At 35.4% G+C, this 22,066-nt stretch overlaps 1 protein-coding gene across 1 annotated transcript in view; it reads left to right on the top strand.

Moving 5' to 3' along the window:
- LOC129223264 (homeobox protein caupolican-like) overlaps window positions 1–20,122 on the top strand; it is a 30,194-nt gene extending 10,072 nt beyond the window's left edge. Inside the window, exons 3-5 of the mRNA XM_054857830.1 lie at window positions 7,101–7,195; window positions 17,460–17,619; window positions 19,841–20,122. Of these exons, the coding sequence (XP_054713805.1) occupies window positions 7,101–7,195; window positions 17,460–17,619; window positions 19,841–20,122 (537 nt within the window). The remainder of the gene's footprint in view (window positions 1–7,100; window positions 7,196–17,459; window positions 17,620–19,840) is intronic.
- Window positions 20,123–22,066: the final 1,944 nt, after the last annotated feature.

Raw genomic sequence — 22,066 nt, forward strand, 5'->3', positions numbered from 1 at the left:
GATGAAAAGAAAATGTTAATGGAAGGTCATGGCTCAAAGAAAACAGCGTGTTTAAGCGTTAAAAGGCATAAAATGGATGCGCTTTATTAAATTTAGAAAATGATTTCTAACTCCTAAAAACTTTATCATGGAAACAATGTTTTAGAAGCATATTTGTTTGTTTATTCAGACGATTTATTTACAAAAGATTCGGCATGATTTAGAGAAATAAAATTTTTACATTTTAGAATTTATTTATTAAAAACATTTTGACGTAATTTTTGAAACACCGTCGAATTTAAACAAGATGAAAGGTCCTGTCTTACCGAACAGTAATTAGTTGACAAATTTTAAAGCAAATACGATTTGTTAATTTTAAGTTGACAGGGTATGGTTTCGATTACTGCATAGGCACAAGGCATTTGTTAGCATGGGATTTGGATTTTAAGCGCAGGAAAAAAAAAGCTGAGCTTAGCAGGTTTTTGAGATACTTACATTCGACTGTATATGTCTTCGAATAAAAAATTTAACGAATGAAAAGTAATACTAATTATAATAAGGAATTTTAAAAATAAATAGAATTGCGCATACGTATTTGTTACTATTATTGATATGATTTGGCTGTGAGGAGCGGACTACCATACACTTCGGGCTAAGGTTGATCCAGCAGTAGGGGGAGACTAGGGAGGTTTGACCCACTTTTTATAAAAATATTCCCCTCCCCTTTTTTTTTTGACTGTTGAAAAATTTCCTAATTAATATTTTTCGTTATCTTGTAATGTCTGGGACATTTTTACATTACCTTTTTGTATTTAAAAAACTTTTATCAATAACTTAGTGATTTTTCAAGAGTGTCTAAACTGAATCAAACCTCTCCATTTGAGGAAGGTTTGACCCATCATAAGAAGGTTTGGTCTGCAGGGATTAAAAGTTATCAAAATTACTTGTCTAATGGGGATACTAACAACAAAAATGACACAATCTCAGAAATACAGAACCGAATAACGTTGGCAAACAAGGCCTTTTTTGGACTACGCCCCATCTTCAGATCGTCTTTGATTTCAAGAAAAACAAAGATCTTGGTTTATAAGACTCTTATTAGGCCAGTTCTAAGTTATGCTTCTGAAACATGGCCTTTGACTAAAACCGGAGAGCATAAGATATCAATTTTTGAGAGAAAGGTTTTAAGAAGCATTTTTGGAGGCATCAATGAGAACGGTGTCTGGAGACGACGATTCAATGTTGAAATTTACAGATTGTTTAGAGAACCTGACATAATAAAAAGCATAAAAATTAGGAGAATGAACTGGGCGGCCCATGTCTCTCGAATGAACGAAGAAAACCCAGTAAAAAAAGTTTTTGATGCAAAACCTGTGACAATTCGAGGAAGGGGACGACCAAAAATGAGATGGTTGGATTCTGTTGAATCTGACTTCGATATTCTCAAAGTTAAAAATTGGAAAACCCAGGCAAAAAGTAGGACGTTTTGGAAGATTCTCCAAAGGAAGGCCTTGGCCCACCTTGGGCTGTCGAGCCAACTATGATGATGATGATGAATGGGGATACTATTATAAAGAACCAGCAATTATTAAAAACTTCATAAAAGAAACTAAAGAAATTTCATAAATTTATTAAATGAACTGAATTTGAACCAATAACGAATATGACAGCAGTGGCACAGTTAAATTTCCTTTCAAAGCAACTTTTTGCATGCCTTTTCTGATCATTATCATAAGAGCTTAATGATATCTGTTCCGAACTCTGTTGCTGAATCTTTTTCAGGAAAAATAAAACTGAAGTTACATGCATCAGATGTTCAACGAGCATTTGAAGGGCTTGAGACAAGAATGGGATATCCCACACGAGTTTTTTTCCGGTAGGCCAATTTCCGACTTTAGAAAAATTCTACAAATATTTTTATTGACAATATACATTCTATATTCTGCAATACTGAAACCAGATGCGTTTTTCTGACCAGTGACATAATCCATTGCCATGTTTATTTCAATCTCCTCAAAAACAACCCTGTTGTAAAAATTTCCCCGCCAAGAAAACCTTTAACTTTTCTGCACAAAAACGAAAACCTGCATCCTAAACCCAAAAACCCTCAGCCATAAAGAGTTATGATATCTAGTTTGCTCGCCAAGTATCTGCCAAACTATCATCCTCCCTCTTCTCCTTTTTCATCACAGCTACTTCCATTAGAACCTCCTCCCACCTTCAACTCCTCAGAAATATGGATAGATCTTTTAAATTGTTTATCTTGTTTGGCGGGAAGCTTTTTGCTCACCAAGCAACCACTTCACTTTGAAAACCTGGGAGTTGAATTTTTGTATATGTACTCAATGGCTCCCCAAGAATATGTATACAAAAAATCATTACCGTAGTCCCCCGGGGGGCTGTGATAGAACCCCAGGAAGGTACAATTTGGGGGGTAAAAACGAGGGGGGAAAGGGAGGGGGTCAAATGGCACAAAAGGCATATCAGTAGGGCACAAGGAATGTGTGTGCGAAACTTCAGCTTGATTCCTTTTTTCGTCTGGGCTGTAGCCCTGTCAAAGAAAGCAAAAACTTTTTTGAACAGCGATTTTATAACTTTAATACCTCCTCCCCCTGATGGTACTGGGGATTGTATTTTGGTTTACGGCGTCAGGGGCCACTAGAGATTGAGTGTACCAAAAATCAACTCCGGGGGTCTTCATGGGACTGAGATACAGAGGGGTGAAAAACCCAAAAAACCCCAATTCGTTCTGTCGTGTAATCTTGTTCTTGGTCGTTTTTATTATCTTTCTTCTTTGGCGGTGAATTTGCTTCTGTTGGCTGCTGACGTTTGGTTTCCTTGGCGGGGCGGGACGCTCCGGCGTCCCGTAATTATCAAAGCAGCATTTAGAACAAAAAAACTCATTTTTTTTTAAAGTGTGGCTGATCACGTTCTTACCCTGAGCCCTTCATTTATAGAAATTTCATGTCCATATTACTTTCATGGAACAACCAATTTATTGTAAGAATTTAATGTATTTGGTTGAAAATTTCGCTTAAAATTTCCAACTTCAATGGCCCGATAGCTGATGGAAAGTCATTAAAAGTATCACCTATATTGCTTGAGACTTCATTCTTTTTTTCTTTCGATTTTGATTCACTATCTGAAGGCCATTCTTCTTTCTTTTGTTTGTTTATTGGTCCTTTTCTAAGTATTTTGAGAGTTTACTTTCATCTTTTCTACAGTGTGTATTTCCTTATTTATTTGAGTAGCGGATGCTATAGTTGAGGCTTAGGCCCCTATATATACGAGCCGACGCATCAATTTAAGTTCAGTCATTTTGGATCGGAGCGCGAGTTGAGTGGTTGTCTTTTCTGGCAAGGTATCGCGTTTGATGATTTTTCCCTGCGAGCAGTTATTAGCGGTACAGTGAAACCTGTGTAAGTTGACCACTCGCGGTGCAGTACTTTGGCGGTCAACTTAGACAGGTGGTCAACTTATAAAGGGCGGTAATACTTTTTTTTTTATTTTTTGTCATTTCTTGCACTGTGTATTCATTTTTTGGGGAATTCACCCTTACTCTTTCTGTTCAACTCATTTTCATTGTTTAATATTATTGAAAGAAACAATAATTAAAAATACTATTCAAATAATTTTGTTAGTTTTTCCTTGTTTTTAACTATATTAGACACTTTAGTTTTAGAAATTCCTTATATGCCAGCTAATATTCTCTGGCTTTTTCCATTTTCAGTTTATTTTAATATTTCATACTTTTTATTAATCTCAAGTTCAGCTAATTTTCTTTTTGAAGCCTTTTTATGTAAAACTTACAGCACAAAGAGCAACAAGCTCGACTATCTCAGTTCATAAAGGCAAAATCAAAATGTCGTATCTCGTAATCCCTTGCACCAGAAACATGTAACTTTACTCATTAGCAAGCCCAGATCTGCGTACCCGCAGTGCGAGAGGCCCGCGTCCTTAAAGGGGCTAACGGCCCTAGAAATTGAAGAAAAAATAGAAAAAAAAAAAAAACTAGTGCTAAGACTTTTTCACTTTACTAAGAGACACTGCTGGCCTGTAAGTATGGGCCCTACATATTTCGTTGCAGGGGAATCAAAATGTATAGATCCAGGCCTTCTCTTTTTAGCACAGTTTCTGTGTTGTCACAACAATTGCAACTGAAAGAAAAGACTTTGAACTTTACTACTGACACCTATTTTCATTGAACAGAGTGCAAAAAGCTATCTCAAATAGAACAACAAATGAAAAACAAGTTTGGAGAATAAAGAGCAGCGTTAAGCTTTATGCTGCTGGTTTAGTTAGTAAAATGCTGTTCCGTCATCAAAGCATCAAAAACATTCTTAGAAAGCTATGAAAAATAATAATAATAATAAAAATAAATAAATAAATAATAAAATAAAATTATTTGCTGAAGAAAGTTAAAAAAAAATAAAAATAAACCAAGTGGTCAACTTACAAAGGGTTTTTTACAATACTCCTAACCAAATTTGGCGAACATTAGTGGCCAAGATAGACAGGTGGTCAAGATAGAGAGGTGGTCAAGTTACAGAGGTTTTCCTTCATTACATAAGATAAGACTAATTCCGTTCCTGACAAAAGCGGTCAACATAGACAGGTGGTCAACTTACAAGGGTGGTCAACTTTACAGGTTTTACTGTACGTGACTTGTTAAGTACATTTTTGGCTAATTTTTCAAAACCTGAAACCTTGCCTTGGTAACCTTAGCTCCACAACAATGTAAAATCTGATCCAAAATGGCTAAACTTAAGCGGATCGAGGCAAACCTAACCGAGCAGCGTCGCAATGCTGTGATTAGGATCAGCGTAGCCTTCACAATGCTGCCAGGTTAGGTTCGCCCCAACTATAGAAAGTTTTCTTTTTTGACGGGATGGAAGGGAGGGGGGGGGGGGGGAGAGAAAAAGGGAATTGTCGCGATGCCAAGAGCGAATATTAGGTTCCGGCATTCGATTCAAGGGAATTTAGTTACTGAAAGTAAAAATCAATAACATAAGAGCAGCTTTAAAAAAGATAATAATTTATGATTTCAATTTGACTCGTGCCAAGTAGAACAAAGTTTTGATTCAAGTTTGATTAGATCTAACGGATACGACGGCGTAATCATTAAAATCTAGCTAAGTTCTATTTAAGAGTTTGGTATCAAATTAGGCACTTCGACAATCTGACTTTCGTAGTAATCAGCGACTTTCATTTGTTACGTGACAGATTTTGAGATTTGTACCGCCACTTCGAGAATTCCAGAGCAATTTGTCAAAAATCCTCTCCTTAAGAACACCAGTTTAATGAGAAAATATTTTTAGATGATGTCTTTTTTTAATGGGTTCGTGCTTGCATGTGTCGGAAAGCAATTACGTAACATCAAGTACTTTTTTAAAGTTTTGAGAAAATGAGACTTTATGCAAAACTTTGACTACCCATTTTCTCATAAGTTAGCTTTAAACAATCTGCTAAATTGTGTTTGGAAATTCGAAGAAAATTTATCACGACATAAGTCACGCCCTATCAGTGCTCGAGAGTCAAGTCAAAACCTCATCATTTGCATGGAACGTGCTCATATGTGCCATAAAGATTGCTAGTTTTCTACATTTGTTGTAAAATAAAAATGGCATAAATCAACTCTAAATTCAAAGATATATTTCATATAATTCGAAGAAATGTATTTAACATATTCATATTAATAAAAACATCTTTAGACATGTTTGATTAAAAATTCCGTAGGAAATTTCCTATGAATTCAATTCTTACTCCTTGAAAAACTAAATAACGTCTAAATAATTCGCATTCGAAATTCAACTTTGACAGTAAATATAAGTTATAATGTCACAAATATAACTTTTAATAAAGAAATTTAACAAAAAATGGGGGGGGGGGGGGAAGAAACACTCAAATGGAGTTAGTTAGGATCATTATCGTAAATATTTTTATTAAATTCTTAAAACTTTCCGGCAAACTTCGACAAGATTTCATACATATCCTATCAACATAGTTGCCCCAAAATTTCCATCGACATTTTACTACTGTTATTAGATGAAAAATAAATCTGAAATATATCAAGCACGACAGCTCATATCGCAAATGCAAATTTAACTGTAAATATTCAATTCCATCATTTGTAATATTTTCTATATCATGAGTAGAGTTTTTCGTAGAAAGTTAAATTTTTGCTACAATGTTGAAGCGTTAGAGTGATGTACTGATTACACGTTGGTCTCTTTCGCCCAAAGGCGCAGGTTCAAACCTGGCTCCAGACGGTGGATTTTCAAGATACAAAAAATTGGCTGCTTCTATATCGCATGACTATACGTCTCGTAAAAGATAAAAAAAGTATTCGTTTGATTTTGAATTATCTTGGCAGTATCATCGAAGAGAGCTCAGTTGCCTGCTCCTGATGTGGAAACTGGGAGTCAAAATTCTCGTGGTGATAGCACCCCCCCCCCCCCTCTCGCCCTCAGATGAAAGAATGAATGCTATATCAAGGGATTGCACTAGATCTGCAAAAGGTAGCCCCATCATAAGTAAGACTACACGATATTGAAAATCTCTAATGATTTTTAGATGCGTTTTAAAAATAACTTTTTTTCGTGAAAAAATGCCCGAAAGTTCGTGTCAGAACTTCAAAAACTACAGAATTCACTCACACTGAAGTTCAATAGGTTATATAAGCGAGGTATAAATTCAAGATTCTCTCGAGAAAATTTTAACTCTTTAAAATATTGGATATAGCACAAACTTTAAAATTAAAATTAATTGCTAAATGCCGTTTAGAATAAGAATAACTGTCATAGAGAAAAATCAAATCTGAATCCAACGATACAAAAACAATCTGGCAAATCTTTCATTCTCCCTTTGCACTGTTCGTTCGTTCTAGAACTGACGATGTCCCCCCTCCCCCCCCCCCCCAGTTTTGCCGACACAAAAGTTCCTTCTCCCTGTTTTTCAGTTTCAATATTACCTTTTGATATATTTAAGGGAGGAACGAAATTTTAAATGTCGACGAAATGAAGATAAACTTAACCGACTATCCGCAACCAGCCATCGTTGATTTTATTGTAATTACGTTGTTTTCAACCATCCGTATCTCTGAAAGTGTGTTTCTGTTTCAGAATTCAAGTTATGGTATGAAAGAGAGTCCCGATCCTTGGAGGAGCATCTCATCTTCAGCATCCTATTACTACGACCCCACACTAGCTGCTTACGGGTGAGTACCTTCCCTCATTTCATATTCGCCATCAGCAGAACAGGCGCTATTACAGATGTCCTGCATTTTCCACATTAACTGCTTTTACACAACGGTAATGACTATATTGAGATATACTGTAAAATTTGGTGGCATATATATATATATATATATATATATATATATATATATATATATATATATATCACTTTTGTATTGCCATTATTAAAGTTCCATCCCTCGTATTTTCTTCTCGGAAAAGAAAATACTGGTACTGAAAAGCTTAAAACCAAATATTTTCTCATAATTACGAGCAACATTTTGTGGATCAGTGGTTCCCAACCTTTTATGACAGGGAACCGCTTTATTACCAAAACAGTGGGTAATACATTAGCTCCTCCCCCCCGGCCCTCCAAAAAAGAAAGTTCAAACTAAAAACAAATTAGCTTTTGCAGTACTTTTTCTGCAAACAACAAAAAATATCTTCAAAACATTTTAACTAATTTTAATCATTCAGACAAAGAAAATACTTGTTTTCCTGTAATTTTTTATTAAATCAAAAAGTAGGCAATGAGATTTTTGATACTGTTAAGTTATCAAAAAGTGTTTATTAATTGTTGTTTCGGTCAATGTACATCGTAAGTTGGAATCGAAGTTTATAGCGTTTTTTCTTTTTAGTATTATAAATCACTAATTTTTACCGATTAGATTGTTAGATTTGATGCACATGCTTTTTGATAATTTTGTTTTCTGACCAAACACTGACTCAATCCTTGCATTTATATTTACCCCTCGGAACTTCCCATTTTACCCCTTTGGGGGTAATTATATCCAGGTTGGGAACCAGTGTTCTATATATATATATACACTGGTGTGCAAAAATTAAGGACGAAGTCGAAAAATTAGCATATCAGCTGAACGAAGAGGCAGAGCGGACAGAAAGACCAATCAGGAGATTAAGTAAGGTGATGTACGGTAGCACATGCGCGGATATGCAGGCAGACGTAATGGGGGAGTGTCTGAGTAGTATAAAGCATGTTGTCGGTGTAAGATCAGTATTTCTGGCAAAGAGATTGCACGCCGTATAGCAGTAAAAATCACACCGAGTTGCTGCCTCAGCGAGAAATGGCGAATAATCAATCCGTTAGACGACATCTGGATGCTTTTACCCAGGTCGAATCATTGGGAAGTTGGAGGAAGGCCGCAGTGTGACAAGTGTGGCTGCAGAGTTCGGAATTGCTCACAGCATCGTTTCACGACTTTGGAGACAATTTCAAACTACAGGAACAGCTATCCAGGGGTTCAGTAGTGGTCGTCCACGAGGAACCACATCCGCAGATGACCGGTATATTGTCAAACAGGCGGCAGACAGCGGGAGAAATCGCTAGACACACGACACAGGCGACTAGACGACCGATATCGCGTTTTACCGTGGCCAGAAGACTGCACGGTGGTGGTCTGTTTGCACGACGCCCTATACGGTGTGTACCTCTAACGCCTGCCCATCGGAGAAGGCGTCTCTGTGGTGCCGGGAACACCGGAATTGGAGACACAATGAATGGGGACGAGTACTCTTTACAGATGAGAGCAGATTCAGTCTGAGTAGCGATTCTCATCGCATACTCATCTGGAGAGAGCGGGGAAGCCGCAATCATCCCTCGAACATCATTGAAAGGGACAGGTATGGAGGTCGCGGTGTTCTCGTTTGGGGAGGCATCATGCTTGGTAGTCGTACATAACTTCACATCTTCGACGCAGGTTCAGTCAACGGGACCCGTTATTGTAACGAGATTCTTCTTCCATATGTGCGTTTTTTTAGAGGCGCTATGGGTCCGCAGTTCCTTTTCATGGACGACAATGCACCATGTCATCGCACAGTAGCTGCCGAACAGCTCTTAGAGAGTGAGGATATTGAACGTATGGATTGGCCGGCACGATCTCCGGATCTCAACCCCATCGAGCATGTATGGGATTTTCTAGGCAGACACTTGGCAGCTCGTACCTTACCACCAGTAACGATTCGGGAGCTTCGATTGGCGCTGCAAGACGAATGGGCAGCAATGCCTCAACAACTCATTGACACCCTCATTCTCAGCATGGACAGACGCTGTGAAACCTGCCTAGCAGTCGGGGAAGATCATATCCCCTACTAAAGACCGGATGTTTCTTGCTGGACACCCATCACAGGGATGTTTCGGCCTTCAGTCGCATTGCGCTCCATGCTACTTTTCCAATAAAGCTTCTTTTTATCCTTCTGATTTCTCTTTTAGTAAGTGTTGCTTACATTACACATGTCCTTACGTATTGGGGATCTTACGGTATTAAATGTGTTGATATGGAAAGCTTTTGTACAAAGTTGTATTGAAAAAACCGTCTCGTCCTTAATTTTTCACACCAGTGTATATATATATATATATATATATATATATATATATATAGATCATGGGTTTCCAACCTTTTTTGCTCAAGGACCACATTATAAATTTTTTGAGGTAAGGCGGGCCAACAATTCAAAAATGTTTCAATTCAGATGATTTTATTAATCCTACCCCCTCCCCCTTCGTCACCGTTACGGTTTTTAACTGCCCCTTCGCTGAGTGTCGTATCTTTGATTTTTCGAGGCCAGGCAAAGACTTGACGCTGCCGCCGCCTGTGCCACCCATCTTGCTCCAATTTTCTAAACTAAAGTTCAATTTTTGAAGAGAAATAAACGAATTTACAAAATGTAAGATATGTCTAACACTGAGAAATTCTTTTTGAGTAATTTATTGCTATGAAGCAAAGATAGATACCAAGATGCCAAAAGTTATAACTCCTTAAACGTTTTATGCTGTCTTCGAGAGATGAGGAAATGCAGCCATATCTCTCTGAAAAATATTCAAAATTGAAGTCTTAAAAACACAGTTTTAGTCAATTTTTGGTGGTATTAGACAAGGTCGGTGGAACAAGTTTCAGCTTCTACCTCGGAAGAAATTTTCAAAATTCACATCAAAATTCGAATTTTCAAGCAATTTCAATAAAATCAAGGGAAAGAGAGGTTGTTATTCTCTCCAGAAAATTCTTTTTCAAAAATGAGGTCAATTTTAGTTTATCTTTAGTGATGTCAAAGGCTTTGTCTCTTTACATGTTACAATTTTAAAACGCAATTTAACATTATCTTTGGTGATTTGTGACATCAAGGCCATGAGAAAGGTTCAGATCCTCTCTTCTAAACCTTTTTGGGAATGAAGTCCCAAGAAACATATTTCAGGATACCTTTGATGGGGTTAAAAGAATGGTCAGAATTCAGGACCTGTTCCAGAAATATTTTGATACTGAAGTTTAAAAAACGCAATTTTAAGCTATATATGTTGAGACGTTTGAAAAGTGCCCCTCGGAATCTCTCCCCGGAAATCGATTGAAATTAACGTCACCAACACACTATTTGAGGATATTTTTGCTCAAATGAGGAGGATGGAACAGGTAGGCGACAATCCTCCAGAAATGTTTTGACCAAAAAATGCAATTTCAAACTATCTTTGAGGACTTTAGAGAGGAAAGTGAAGAAGACTCTTCTAGAGCATGGCTACCTGCGATCGATAGCCATGTCTATGGTGAGGAGAGGGGTAGCCAGACTACGACCTCTGATTACGACCATGCTTAGTAGTGGCTTTTGATATATTCTTTACTTTGCTTTCTTTCAAAATGCTTGAAAAGAAATGTGATATTATCAAAAAAAAAAAAAAAAAAAGGAAAATTGTTTTCAGTTTGTAAGCTTTCCGCGGGTCGAGTAAAATTTGGCCCGTGGGCAGTAGGTTGGAAACCCCTGTTCTAAATCAAGCTGAGGGAAACGGTGCTGTGAATTTTAATGGAAGTGCTATTGTGCTTATAATGCTGTGAATTTTAAAGGAAACATTTTATGCAAAGTGCCGGATGGCTATTGTGAGCTTAGAAAAGAGCACAAGCTGAATGGGTGCTTGAGGTCATGGCACAATATGTTGCTCCGACGCTTCATTTTGATTGAAAAATAAAAGAAACAGGAGAAAAGTGTTTTTGTTTTACAAGAAACGTTTCGTTTCTTCCTTTTCTTTTTCGACTCAACTGAACTAGTCCAGGAGCCAAAGTTGTTAATTACATACTGAAGTATTTTAACGTCTTTTAAAGTCTTTTCATCAAAAGAAACTGAAAATACGAAACTTATTTTTGCTACGAAAATACTGAGAAAATTACTGAGCTTCATGAAGTCATTTTATTTTTTTTCAAGAAGTGGAAAAAAAATCATAACAAAAAGCGAAATGACGATTGATTTAGTAAATTCAAAGCTCTTTATTTTTGATACAAAAGAAATACAAGCAAGGGATTTTATTCTTTATTCGTATGCTTACAAAGAGGAAGTTTTTTTTTCCATTTAAAGTTAGTATTTTTGTCATTATTTTGGCAACAATCAAAAAACGAACATTTTTTATTTTTGAACACAGTATTATACTTCCTGTTTGAAGTTAAGTGTGTAAAGCGTTTTGTGTAATTGTTTACACTTTTTTATTTACTTTCTCACCGATTCATACTCAAAATTTTATATATTTTTTTTCTGTAATTCAGTTCTGCAATAAATTTCTTTACGTTTGTTTCCCTACATATAGGAAAAACAAGTTTTTGAACTTTACATGTCTCTATTTAAGTATCATTTTTAGTTGGAATTTACTAAAACACACTATCTAACTGCTCTAAAAAGAGAATTTGGTATTGTGTTTATAGCAAATAACTGAGCTCTGTGACAGTCAAAAATTGGTTTAATTTGGTGGAAGGTATTGTTACAATATTTTGGATCGTTAGCTAATTGGGACAGATATATTGCTGATAGTAATCGATGTTGGTATGCAGACAGATAGGGTTTGCTTTGTTCTGGACGAACTTCTTGTTTAAATTTATGCGGAGGACATCTTTCGCGAAATAATTTGACGAGCGACAGTGAACAGATATAGCACACACATGGTGTTTCGACGGATCATTTGAAAAGCAATAATTTTTAATGATGAAGTAATGACATCGAATGAGCACGCGATTACGAAAATGAGGGGAATAATACTTAGTGTAAGTGGAAGCATTGATGGGTTTGGCGGTATCGTGCCCACTTAAAAATGAATTGCAGTAACGTTTTCCATAAATGCGGCAATAAAAATGATATGAAAAAAAGTCATTTTGAATTTCCAAGTTCTCTTGTAAAAGAATTCTTTTGAAAAGAAAATGGCTTTTTATTATATCTTAGAAGGGCATGTCATTCTTAGCTCCGTAAAACTTGAATGAAAAAATTGTTTTTTACTTGAAACTATGTATATATATATATATATATATATATATATATATATATATATATATATATGTGTGTGTGTGTGTGTGTGTGTGTGTGTGTGTGTGTGTGTGTGTGTGTGTGTGTGTACTCTTTGTGCTTTTAAATGCAACCTCTATGACGTGCAGTTTCAGTTTTAAAGATAAATTTGAATGTGATGGTTTTTCCAATTTTTTAACAAAAAGAAAAATGCGTTTGAAATAATCAGTATTCAGTAGAGGTGTGACATCGATGGCAAAATATCGATGTTTCAAAACATCGATGCTAGAAATTTAAACATCGGTGGTATTGATACATCGACCAAAAAACATCGATGCTTCCAAACATCAATCTTTTTATCAATGTATAACATACATTTTTGAATATACTACACTAAGGTAAGCAATGCAAAAGAATACGTACCCGAAAAATATGTTGAAAATACTGAACATCAAATCATGAACATAATTTAATAAGAATAATTTCGCAGCATCTTGGTATTATAGTAACACAAAAATTGATAATAAGACAAGCACTGATTAATACAAACTAGTTATAGTAATAACGAAATATTTTCAAACTGAATGAAACTAAAAGTAAATTTACATCCTAAAAGAATCAAGGAAAAAATGTATCATAGCACTTACCGTCAGTTGAATGGTGAGAAAAAGTTGTGGTAATTATTTTAAAAATACAAAATTAATTTTAACAATTATTTTTAAGAGCAAGAAATATGTGTTGTAATGTTAGTTAATAATTAAACACAAATTTTAAGTAATAGAGGGACGACTTGTTGAGGGAAATCGATAAGTAACCCAGAATATTGGTGTTGACAGTTTGGAGAAAAAGAAGTTTGTTTACTTTGTCCTCCAGAAGCGCATTTCTTTTCACAGACTATTCCACCAGTCAGAGAAACATCTCTTTTCGATGGAACAGAAGTTGATATCACTATCAAATACTTTAAAGCAACCTTTACCAGCTCTAAATTTTTAAAGTTATAATTTTCACCGTAGTAACATATAGGATTTTCCTTTAGTTTAAGAACAGGAGCCTTAAAATAGACTGCAAGTTCTGGCACCAGACTACCAGTGTTAGGTTCTTCCAATAGCTTTGACCTCTTCCTCACTCTCTAGTTAATCTTCTACTATCTTGTAGTGATCTTCCCAAAAATCATCCTCTACCCAGAAAAACTGATCTTATAAAATGGGTGCAAAAAAAAAAAAAAAAAAAGATTTTTTTAAAATTAACTCCGTAAGTAAACTTAATTACCTAGTGAGAAAATTGGAGCAAACTTTATAATAATTTTCAATTAAAATGCAAAAACATCGAAAAAACATCGAAACCAAAACATCGATGGTTCAAAAACATCGAAAGTAAAACATCGATGTTTCCAAAACATCGACATCGATATCGCACTCCTAGTATTCAGTGCTATAATATTTTACAAAGTTTCAGTTAGGATAAATAGAAATATGAGGAAAAAGCAAACTGTGTTATCACAATTTGAACTTTTTTGAAACTAAACTATTGGTGAGCGAAGACCTAATGAAACATAAAGAAGACATCTTGTTCAAAATTTGTGCTTTGCTTACGTTGGTTTTTCACTTTAATCAGATATCTGGATAGTTTTGCTGTGAAGGCATCATCGCTGTTTGAAGATAACACTGCGAAAAAAGTTGTTTCCAGCAGAGCTAACACAATATTACTGGTTTTAAGCAACATTATTTAGCACTTGGAAGATTATGAAAAACAGTTACGATTTTCTCCTTCCTTGCCAGTTTAGATATGCAATTTAAGTTTTCCATTTATCCTATACTGACTGTACTCAGGGGCGTTCTTTTTTTTTTTTTTGACAAAAATAGACTTTCTTATAAATAAATGAAGTGGCTTGTGATATTGAGGAGAAATCTTGCAGGAATGATAGAGGACACACCACAATCTCCTATTTATAAAATTATATCCACATTAATTTTATAAAAAGAAGAAATTTAGTACGAGTTTCTCAGAAGTGTATACGGTTAGTAGTTTTGATATTTTCTGGGTTTGGTAATTTTTTATTTATTTATTTTTTCCGAGTTTTTTTTTGAGTTGTGGTTCTTTAACCCCAGATAGATATTGGGCTAACAATACTCTTGCCTTGATCTCTCATTAACCTCTTTATTGGCTCTACTTCAAATTTACAATGTTACAAAATTCTTAATCATCATTAAAAACAAAGCTCACAAGATGATTATCATTGAATGCGCATTTGATGGCTAGTGCCTGTGTTTGATTGTTGATTTGGTAAATAAGAAATAATGTATTTTGGTCCCAAATTGGCAGGTTATTGAATTAGTAAGCTACAGTTCTTCAGATCTTTAGGAAATATTTTACTTTAATTGGGTTTTTAATAACTACGTAGAAAGTCAATATGGCTCTCCGCATTTTGCAATTCATGAGCTTAATTGAATATTTGCCCTTGCAATTTGTAGAAATTATTTATTTCAATTGTTACTTTAATAATATTCATATTTAATACAAACAGTGAGGAGATCATTAAAGAAATTAATTTTTCGTTCTCTAACCTTCGCTGGAAAATCTTAATTCTCAAGGTATCGATAAAATATTTATTATCAAGGATTGCAATGGTTGCCGTTATTAAACGAAAAGTACTCTGAATCTAATTCAATGCCACAAGATTGATCAAAACTTTGACTTAAAGTAGTTTGCAACATTCGGGTTCTTTTAATGGTGAATTTACACCGATTGCGACTGGAACAACATATTCCTGTTGCTATGGTTATCGCGTAGCATAGATGTATCTGTTCCTAGTGACGTCACACTGGAATCAACAAATCATAGTTCTGGGAGTTGAAGTAGTTTAGTGGTGGAATAAATGGTATCAATAAGTAGTCGAGTCCTAAATACAAGGACGTGATCATTAACTTAGGCATAACCAATAATAAGTCTGAGATTAAATAATTGTCACTGTTGCAATCAATAGGTATGAATTACTTTGTAATTAAGCTTTCATCAACTTTTTGGACGTTATTTGAGGGCAAAAAGAGAAGCGGAAACTTTTTTGGACAGCTATAATTCAATATTTTTCTCCAAGGGGACTCGGCACATTTGACTTAAGTAAATTTTCTTATTTTTTTTTTATCTGATGTGTACATTAAGAAGTGTTATTAGTGAATAAAACAACTTTCATGTGGAAAAATCAATTAATAGAAATTTCAAAATTAAAGGGAGAAAAATCATTTTTGAATTTTTTCTAAATATCGCTTCAAATTTCACTCAGTTTTACTGTGAGACACATTTTAAGAGAACCACGTTTTAATCAATTCATTAAAACATTGGAAAAAAACAAAGGATAGTTTCACCGATTTTTCGTCCTTTGAAAAGAGCCCGATCACTTAATTCTGTGACCTCTCTTCTCCAAAATACATTTCGTTGACTTCATAACAAAAATATTGCCGCATAGGAATATGAAACATTTTCGCAAATTCCGCCGAAAAGGACACGGTTTTTTAATCTAACTTCAACTGATAAACAACAGTAATTCTTTGTCACACATTTTATGTGCCAGATTATCAACCTTTATTTATCTGGAAATGAATGAAGGTCTTTTTAGCTTTTCCCAAATGCTTATTTTAAGTGTTAATTTAACTCAAGCAAATTTTTTAAAAGTCGCCTTGCCATCTAACTGTTGATGCTTTCGGGACTACTAAGCAGGTATCAAACAGATATGCTGAACTTCCATGTTCCCCCTTTTCTTTTAGGGGATGTCTTTAATTGATATGACACTTATTTCAATATTTTTGACACCCCTCTCCCCCCTTCTCTCAAAGTGCCACATTTCATCTAACCCTCCCCCACCTTCTTCACTTGTCACTATTTTTCATAACCATATTCTTATTAAAAAAAAAATCGTGTTGTCACACCGTTTGTAACTTCTCCCTCCCAGGGGTTAAGGCTTCCTACACACGAGGTGGTTAGTTGTATCAGCTTTTCTTCCAGTAAACCGAATTGATTGATTGATTCGAGCAGCTGCTCCACAACACTGTTAAAACTGAACCGAGTTGACTCAACTAGTTTTACTCGTGTGTCGGGCGAAAGCTTGGCAACTGTCCCGCTGAGTTGAATCAATTAAAAAGTTAATTCAACTCATCAGGATGAGAATGATAGCGGCACATTAACCTGGTGTGCCTGATGAGCTGACTGTCGTGTGAAGGATCTCGGGAGATTCCTTTTACTTCTTTAACCGTCAGTTCGAAAGTCGATTCAATTAAATTAACCTCGTGTAAAGGAGGCCTAACTTACATAGGAACTCACGGGAGCTGAGCTCCTGCACTTGTTTTTAATTTTAAGCAAATATCAGCATTTTAGGTGAAATTCAGACTATTTAGTGTAAAAAGAAAGTTTTGGGGATTACAGGACTTCTGAACTTTTTTTGGTGGACATTAAGCCCCGCTTCCTCTTCCTTATCACAAACTCTCACAATTTCACGAGCTCCCTACTCCACCAATCGTGACATCATTTGTGGACATCCCCTTAGCACTACGGTCGATTCAGCGCAGAAAATTACTATTTTTGGAAATATATCGAAGCATCTGTTATTTATTTCTTTACTTTGTCAGAAAATCAACTTATAGTGTAAGTGGCAAGTTTTGAAAGGGATTATTTCTAAAAACTCTCCTCTTGCTTCATAGTTTAAAGAGTTTTGCACTTACTTTAAGTATCAGAAAGGGGAGGAGTTCACATGTGCTAAAGTTAAAGGAAGTAAAAAAAGCAGTTGTAGACTGTATTTGGTCATTAAGAAGGGGGGGGGGAGGGATGACTTCCATAAGACCCTCCTATCCGAGGCTGCAACGTATGCTTAATAAAACTTCGCTTTCCATTCCTTCGTAGGAAGGTTTTTTTCCCATCTATAATATGGAAATTTGATTTGATTTGAGCCGTTTGGTTAGCAGATCGTTTTAATGTATCGTTTCCTTATAGGTACGGCGGTCTGGACTTCAATGGAGCTCGGCGAAAGAACGTGACCCGGGACTCCACCAGCACCCTGAAAGCCTGGCTAAATGAGCACAGGAAGAACCCTTATCCCACCAAGGGAGAGAAGATCATGCTGGCCATCATCACCAAGATGACGCTCACGCAGGTAACCCAGTTTTGTTTAAAAAAGCTTGGTTTTCATTTATGAAAACCATCTTACACGCACAATTCTTGGTACTCGGAGAACTACAGAAATAAATACGAGTGCTGTTAGAAAGGTTTTTTTCTTATTTCGAATGGCGGGTAAAAGCACAATTCTGACATCAAAACAGATTAAGATATGAACAAACAAATAACAAAAAGTAACAACAGAAGACAAAAGAAAACCTCTATGATACCCACTCTTTCTCTAGCTTTGCAGTAAAGTTACCAAACTCTTGGAGTACATATATTTTTAGTTGAAATCCTCATGGATATGAGTCAAGAGCATTTGCGTAAGACGACTTTGAACCTTTCTGCACATGCGTGAGTTTTTTTTATCGCCTGTCAATTCATTCAGTTACTGGCAAACAGAGTTAGACTGGTGTAAAGTGTCGTGCCCCCGTCGGATATTTTAATTTTAAGTAAAACGACGAAGCGAATGGAGCAGCACTAACCTTTCAATCACCTCTTAAGTTTAGGGGGCAGCCAGAAGTCGCAAAGGGGTGATTAAAGAGCCTCTTGAAATACAGGAGTTTGTTTTTCGCCTAAAATGTCGAAATCAAGTGTGAGAAATCGTCACTAAAAGCCGTCTGCATCTTTCGAATGGTTTACCCTGAGCTGTTGCCCAGATTTTTGCGAAGTTTGCTGCAGTTACGATGCTTCAGTCGAACCTTAATTTTTCTTGAAATTTCAAAAACGAGAGTCCTACATACTACGTCGGTCAAACTCTGTTTGCAAGGGACTGACGGTATTGATAGACGGGAAAAATAATTCATGCACGCGCAATGTTTCAAGGTCAGCTCATGCAAAGGCTCTTGATTCATATCAATCAGGTTTCAGAACAAAAAAAGTGGGGTACCTTTCTAACAACCCTCGTCTTTTTAAAAACACGCCGCTTTCAAATTACAACTTTTCGTCAAATCGATGAAAATTTAGTAATATTTGAGTATGAATTTCTCCCGTAGTTCAGAGAATCGTCGTAAAAGGCGAAATTTTTCCGACGGTTGCAGAATCCTTCAAAAGGAGCAATGCATTTCTGAGAGAGGATAGGACTTTAGTCGTGAGGGGCATTTTGCTTTTAGAATTTTTCATTGAATTGTGTTTAAAACATACGGAAAGTAAACTTTTTAAATACATTTATAAATAAAAATACATTTTTGCCTCCCCCTCTTTCAGCTTCGCACAACCAGCGCTCAATACGTCACTCATTCATCTGACCCTAGAAAGAAAATGAGGTTTTATTTATTGGGTTTATTTACTTATTTAACTGGGGCAGAGAGCAAGGAGAATTGAAAAGGGGTGTGTGATTTATAGAGCTTTAGAAGGGAGCCAAGGAGCGGGGATCCGCGAAAGATTCTCATTGAAAACTCGAGGATGATGAGAAGGAAAGTGAAGCTTTTATAACGAGCTCTTAAAACGTTCTTTTCGCGTAAAGACTATCAATTCTCTAAAAATGTGTCCAAAATAGTTTCCTTAAAAGAATTTATGACGATTGCCCCGCAAAAAGAAAAAAAATTCCTTAATTATCGTTGTTCTACTACTTTTTTATTGATTTCTCCCCCGATATATATATATATATATATATATATATATATATATATATATATATATATATATATATATATATATATATATATTTGCTTTCTTTGTTTTCTTTTTAAATTTTAATTGTCTTAAAAAAGAACTAGTTCTCCTAGATCTTAACGAGTCTACTTTCCGGCATTTCAACATCGATTTTCCAAAAGCAGCCGTACTTTTTTCCAGATTTTCTCTAGCTCCGATTATTTCAAATGACCATTTTCCAAGTTTAAAACCATTTCGAGATTGAAAAGAAAAAAAAAAAAACGCCAGTTCTACTAAAAATGATTGGCCTTTTTTTTTTTTTTTTTTAAATTTTGAGTTATAACAATGTTTATACATAAAACTCCTGTTCTTTATGGTAATTGAGTTAATTAGTTGTTATCAATAATTTATTTTAATAATTAATGCTATTTTTTTCAACAATTTATTTTAAAATATTTTTTTTCCCTTATAATCAATAAAAACAAATAAATATGTTTGACGAAGCATCGGAATGGTTTGATACGAGAATGGTCGACTTTCGACCCTGGATCCCTGCTTGAAAAACACTGTAGAAATATGATCCACTTCCGACTGTGATGCGTGATTTTTCTCTCCATCCTCAGGTCTCAACTTGGTTCGCGAACGCCCGTCGCCGCCTGAAAAAGGAGAACAAGATGACGTGGGAGCCGCGCAACAAAGCCGAATCCCACGACGACGACTCGGGCAAGGAGAGGGACACTGACAAAGAGCCCGACGCCGAACAGCCCGCCGCGGGATTCCGGGAGGAGAGTTGCGGCGAGAAGGCGGACCCTCTCCGGGGGATGCAGGGGTCCGCTTCTTCCTTGGCCGACGGATCAGGCAAGTACACCACTTCATCCTATGTACTCCAATTCATCCCTTTGTAGTTCTGGAAGGGAAGAAAATTGCGAGTTAAAATCTCAGGGCCAGACTTTTGTTTCAGGTAGGGTTTTAGAAATGTGTATAAGATACGATTTATTAACAAAACACACACACATATATAACAAATTAGTAAACTAAATAGAGTTAGTTACTCATACAACGCAAATTGCAAAACACAGCCCCAAACATTAAGAAATTCTAAATTATAGTTCAATATGATATGGTAGTAAGAAGTCAATACTAAAGAGCGCTGAAGGCATTGTCCGCAGTGTCATTAAATGAGTATAATTTGGAGTAAAAACACATAAATATATATTAAACAACATATTATTTATATTTAAAAAATAGCACAATATGCACAAGTAGTATAATATTTCACATAAAACAGTAATTTGTTTCTTTGACTCAAAATAAATAAATAAATAAATAAATACAAATAATTATAATAGTAATAACATTATAACTCGCATAACATTTTATATTATGAAATCACAACACAAAAAGAAAAATATACAAATAAAAAATAAATAAAATAAAAATAATAAAGTAAATATGATCAATCACATTTGATTAAAATCTTTTTTTCCTATTGATTTGAATAACACTAGGTTATTTAAACGAGGGATACTACTTCAAGGGCCTTAACATGAGTAAATGTAAAAGATGACGTATCTATTAAATGAAGAAAAATAATTCCATGTGTACACTACAGAACTTCACCCCCGTTAAATATTGGTTGGTTTTTAAATAATCCTAAATAATAGATGCGTGTACTCATCTATACGTGCAATCAAAGTTATACTTGTCAAATTCATAATTTTTTGGCACTTACATAATCTGTTAAGTATCGAGTTTGGCAGTTTCTAGTTTAAAGAAATTTTACGGTTTTTTAGTGTCAGATATTCAAAATCTGAAAGAAAACGCTGTATTGTTTTGTTAGAAACGATCTTCGCCAATACGGGGCCTCCACGATCACCGCGAGAAACATCGCGGATGCCCCGGCCAAAAAGTGAAATAATAATAATAATGCAGATTAAGGTACCGAGTTAGTACAATTCTTCAATAAAAATAACTTCCTTTTTAAAATAAGATTTAAAAATAGTATTTATAATATTTGAGTGAAAAAAGTATAATGAAAAGCATTTTTTGCGATAGTTTAGAAAAATTTCCTAGGGAATTTAAACGCTAAAAACCCAAAAACCCACTCCTTGAATATGGCCCTGTGAAATCTAAATGTAGAGATGCTTCAATGTTCAATGAAAAATGGCTTTTAAGAAATTAGCTTTGGCTTGAGTGATTCGAAAGTATCCTTGCCCCACTTTATTTTCAACATAATGACAGTTGTGGTTGAATGTTTGTTATATACAATTACCTTGAAGTCTTAAGAGTGATAAACATCGGTAGAACACCATCCAAGTCATAACACAGCTGAACTCTGCGTCGTGTTCTCGTAGATGATTTGCGGCAAAACATCTCCATGTCCCCCGAAACTCGCAAAATAACTGCGAGAACATGGCGCAGGGTTCTGTTGTATTACGACATGGATGGAGTTCTATTGATGTTTATGACTCTTAAGACTTCAGAGTCATTGGGTATAACAAACATTCAACCATAATTGTCCTAATTTTGAAAACAAAAGGAGGTGAGGGCACGCCCAATTTCTGACCACTTTGTATTGAAATACTAATAGTTGAAGGGTAACTGTAAAGTCTGACTACGGAGAGTGGCGGACTGCGCTTGCGCGCGAACTTTGCAGATTTCAAAAATCTTGCTAAAATTAATTACAAACATTTTAAATTTGTTAATAAATATGAGATGGCAACAGATAAAAATTAGAAATCACAAAGCTTTCTCTGATTTAGTTTTTAGGCCTCGGTAAAGATTGAATTTTGCGTCTTAATTATTAATGGATTCGGAGTATGATTTTTCTATTAAACAAAGACCCTATT

Source organism: Uloborus diversus, chromosome 5, assembly GCF_026930045.1.
Source record: "Uloborus diversus isolate 005 chromosome 5, Udiv.v.3.1, whole genome shotgun sequence".
NCBI lineage: Eukaryota > Metazoa > Arthropoda > Arachnida > Araneae > Uloboridae > Uloborus > Uloborus diversus.